The 3,806-nt window shown below is 62.0% G+C and overlaps 2 protein-coding genes across 2 annotated transcripts; both read right to left on the reverse strand.

Moving 5' to 3' along the window:
- Positions 1 to 2,521: 2,521 nt before the first annotated feature.
- DQ04_13291000 (hypothetical protein) lies at positions 2,522 to 2,791 on the reverse strand (the record flags this gene model as incomplete). The annotated part of the gene is made up of 1 exon (XM_009316921.1): positions 2,522 to 2,791. The coding sequence occupies one exon, from the start codon at positions 2,789 to 2,791 to the stop codon at positions 2,522 to 2,524; it is 270 nt and encodes an 89-aa protein (XP_009315196.1).
- A 171-nt stretch (positions 2,792 to 2,962) lies between these two features.
- On the reverse strand, positions 2,963 to 3,172 carry DQ04_13291010 (hypothetical protein; the record flags this gene model as incomplete). The annotated part of the gene is made up of 1 exon (XM_009316922.1): positions 2,963 to 3,172. The coding sequence occupies one exon, from the start codon at positions 3,170 to 3,172 to the stop codon at positions 2,963 to 2,965; it is 210 nt and encodes a 69-aa protein (XP_009315197.1).
- Positions 3,173 to 3,806: the final 634 nt, after the last annotated feature.

Here is a 3,806-nt window from a genome sequence, read left to right on the forward strand (position 1 = left end):
TGTGTGTGTGTGTGTGTTTGTTTTGTTTAATAGGCGCTCAGTGTGTGCACCTTTCCTTTTTGTTTTTGCCAAGTTCTATCTAGTCGGTTGCGTCTCACGCCTCCACAACCATTGAGTGTGGGAAGGACGAGAGAGGCAGGCCACGGCGAACAGCGAGAGTACAACGCAACGAGGGAAGCAACAACCACAAGAAGACGAAAAAAAAGGCGAAACGCCCGACACCCACTGGCGTAGTTTTGTATAGAAACCGCCGCATAGTCGTTTGTAGTACCTATGCTGGCCAACGAAGATGAGAAACGTGGCAGGCAAACTCCTCCTCCTCCTCCTCCTCCTGCAGCTGCAGCTGCTGCTGCTGATGACGGTGGGCCAAGTGTCCCGGCCGGTATGGACCCCACCTACTACGCTCTGAGCCTGCTGCGCCGCCGCCGGCTCGAGGAGTGCATCAGCGTATCGACACATTACCTCGCCGCCTACAACGAGCGGCGGCGGAGATCATCGCAGTCGCAGGCCAGTGGCGTCGATGAGCCGCTGTGGTTTATCCAGACCAAGGCACTCACCATGCAAAACTGGTTTGATGAGCTTGACGTGGACGACGACGGCGTGAATGAGGTGCTGATGGAAGGGGAGCAGGCCATCGTCTCCAACGTGCCACGTCCTGGCACGACGCTGCAACAACAGTCCACGGCAGCAGGTGGTGTGGGTGTTGGTGGTGGTGGTGGTGGCCGCGCCCCCACTGGTACGGCGCGGCCCATCAGCAGCCGCTACGGCTTCGCGCGGCCAGGCACACAGAGCAACCGCATCGGCACCGCATCGGTGCGCCCGATGACGACTCGATTGTCGCGCCTTGGTACAGCGTCGCTGCAGGCTGTGCCGGGAGGTCCGCATCTGGACGTGCAGAAGTTGAACATGGAGAAGTACGCGCGGGAAAAACCGATTGTGGCAAAGCTTCTGTGTGACTATCTGCTGCACGTAGAGCACAGGCCACGAATGGTGCTGGAACTCGGTAGCGCCGCGCTGGAGCAGCAGCCAAGGGACTGGTGGTGGATCTCGCGTGTGGGGCAGGCATACTACCGCCTCGGCCTTCTTCGGGAGTCGGAGCAGCAGTTTACAGCCTCTCTTGCGGTGCAGGATAACGTGACGGACGCTATGCGGCTGGCAAAGGTGTTTGTCAAGATGGACCAGCCACTCACGGCGTTGGAGGTGCTTGCTGCTGCGTCAGAGAAGAACCCGATGGACCATCACCTGATGCTCAGCATGGCACGGCTGTATGAGCAGCTGCATGACGCGGAGAGATCGTGCACGTTCTACCGCCGTGTGCTGCAGCTCGACAGCAGCAACGTGGAGGCGATTGCCTGCATCGCGGCACATATGTTCTACGAGAACCACCAGCCTGAGATTGCGCTGCGGCTGTACCGGCGTCTGCTGCAGATGGGGGTGCAGACGACGGAACTGTGGAACAACCTTGGCCTGTGCTGCTTCTACAGCTCGCAGTACGACATCGCCCTCAGCTGTCTCCAACGGGCCCTCGCCACCGCGAGCACTGATGCCTTGCTCGCGGACGTGTGGTTCAACGTTGGCCACGTTGGCATCGCCACTGGCGACCTCAGCCTCGCCCACCGCGCCTTCAGCACCGCCGTCGGCGCCGACTCGCGTCACGCGGAAGCGCTGAACAACCTTGCAGTGCTGAAGCTGCGCATGGGGCAGCGCGAGCAGGCGCGCAACGACCTGACGATGGCGTGTGCGGTGGCGCCGGAGCAACACGAGCCGCTTTACAATGCGGCGCTCGTGGCGTACCGCGCGGGTAGCCTCGAGGAGGCGTACAAGTTGCTGCAGCAGGCGCTGGAAGCATGCCCCGACAACCCCGAGAGCGTTGAGCTGCAGTCGATGCTCCGCGCATCCCTCACGGCGTCATAGAGAGAAGAGAGGCTCTACTGCGTGCGTGTGGTGTGTTGTTTCGCTTTCTTGGCTTCGCTTCGACTGAGTGCTGTTGATGGTGCGTGTGGGTGTGGGTGTGTGCATTGACTTGTGTTTCTGGATCGATGTGGCGGCTCGCTTCCCCCTCGGGCGTTCTGTCCTCCGCCTCCTGCTGCTGCTGCTTCTGTCTCCGCATCTCTCGGTGGTGTCTCCTGACCCTTTTGTGGCCCCGCCTTCTCGTAGAGGAGGAGGAAGAGAGGTAGATACAGGTCTGTGTGCGTGTGTCTCTGTGTGAGAGAAAGAGAGAGAGCGAAGGAAAGGGAAACAAAAAAATAAGCAACGCCACTCTCTTATTTCTCTCTGTTCTGCATAAGTGAGGAACGCGAAAATGTACCACGGCTCGGAGGAGGAGCTGCGCGCTGCGGAGATGGCAGGGCGTGTGTTCGACAACCTCTGCACCAGCACGCCGCTTGAGCTGCACGGCATCCGGCAGGTGCACACGGGCCACATCGGAGGCGCCTCGCTCGATGGCGAGAACGAGACCGTCTGCAGCAGCAGCCACAACACATCCACGCAGCAGCGCCAGCAGCAGCAGCCGTCGTCGGGGTCAAACCGGCGCACGGGCGCGCCGTACCACCCCAGCGGCGTGAATTCCGTCGTGGAGATGGCGCGGCGTGAGTCGGTGCTGCGGCAGCTGTACAACGACAAGCTGCGCGGCAGCATCAGCGCGATATTTAACGCTCTCCTTAACGAGCTGCCACGCGACCATATCTTCCTGCAGCTGCTGCACGATCCCGCCACGGAGCAGTACTGCCGTGTGCGTGTGGGGGAGGTGGTGGAGAGCTTTCTCTTCTCGGTGCAGGCGCACCAGTACCATAACCTCGCGGCGGAACTGGCGAAGCGCGAGGTGGAGGTGCTGACACTCACTGGGCAGCTGGAGGCGCTCGAGCAGAAGCTGCACGCGTCTCCGCCGCTCAAGTCGTTCAGGTCAACGCAGACAGAAGACCGCGTTGACAGTGGCATCAATACGGCGGAGCACGCACTACTACTAGAGCAGCAGAAGCAGCAGGCACGCCGCATAGAAGAGGAGGCGGAGGCGCAGGATGAGCTTATAGCCCTGCTTGAGGATGTGACGCGTGAGCACGAGCTTGCCAAGTGCCGCGAGTGTCTCTCCGCCCCCACGTCGCTCCTCGAGACTGTGCAGGCGGAGGAGAACTACCGCGACAAGTACGAGTACCTCGCCGACGTCGTTGCGCATCTTTTCCGCTCCGTCAAGGGCCTCGTTGTGTACGCAGGGGGGTCGCTTGACAGCCTCGACTCCCTGCGCAACGGTCTCCGCAGCGTGTGCGACGGTACCGGCGCCACCGCCAGCCACAGCAGCAGCAACAACAACAACAACAACAACCGCGGGCAGACGCCGCTGTCAGCATCCCCGTCGGAGGTGGGCACCGCGACGGTGGGGCGCTCGTCCTCGTCCATCTCTCAGCAACAGCAGGAGCAGCGGACGGTGCTTTTCGAGGAGGAGCGGGGACGGCTAGAAGCGCTGGCTACGCAGTTGAAGTACGCCCAACGTCACTGCAGCGACCTCATCGCGGGTCTCGCGAAGGAGCAGGCGGAGCTGCGGCGGCAGGGAGACGGGTACCAGTTGCAGGTGCAGCAGCTGCAGCAACTCGCGCTTCGCAACGACTCGCGGGAGTTGAACAAGGCGCTGAAGGCGAACGAGTCGGCGTTGGTGCAGCTGCGTGAGGAGCTGCAGCAGTCCCTCGCGGCGGAGCGTGCGAAGGCGCAGGCACGCGAGCGCGAGCTGCAGCAGAGCCACGCCCACCAAGCTGCCGACTTGCAGCAGGCGAACGAGTCGCTCGCGCTGTCGCGGCAGCAGCTGCAGGCTGAGA

The sequence above is a fragment of the Trypanosoma grayi genome (assembly GCF_000691245.1).
Source record: "Trypanosoma grayi strain ANR4 Tgr_1329_V1, whole genome shotgun sequence".
NCBI classification, from domain to species: domain Eukaryota; phylum Euglenozoa; class Kinetoplastea; order Trypanosomatida; family Trypanosomatidae; genus Trypanosoma; species Trypanosoma grayi.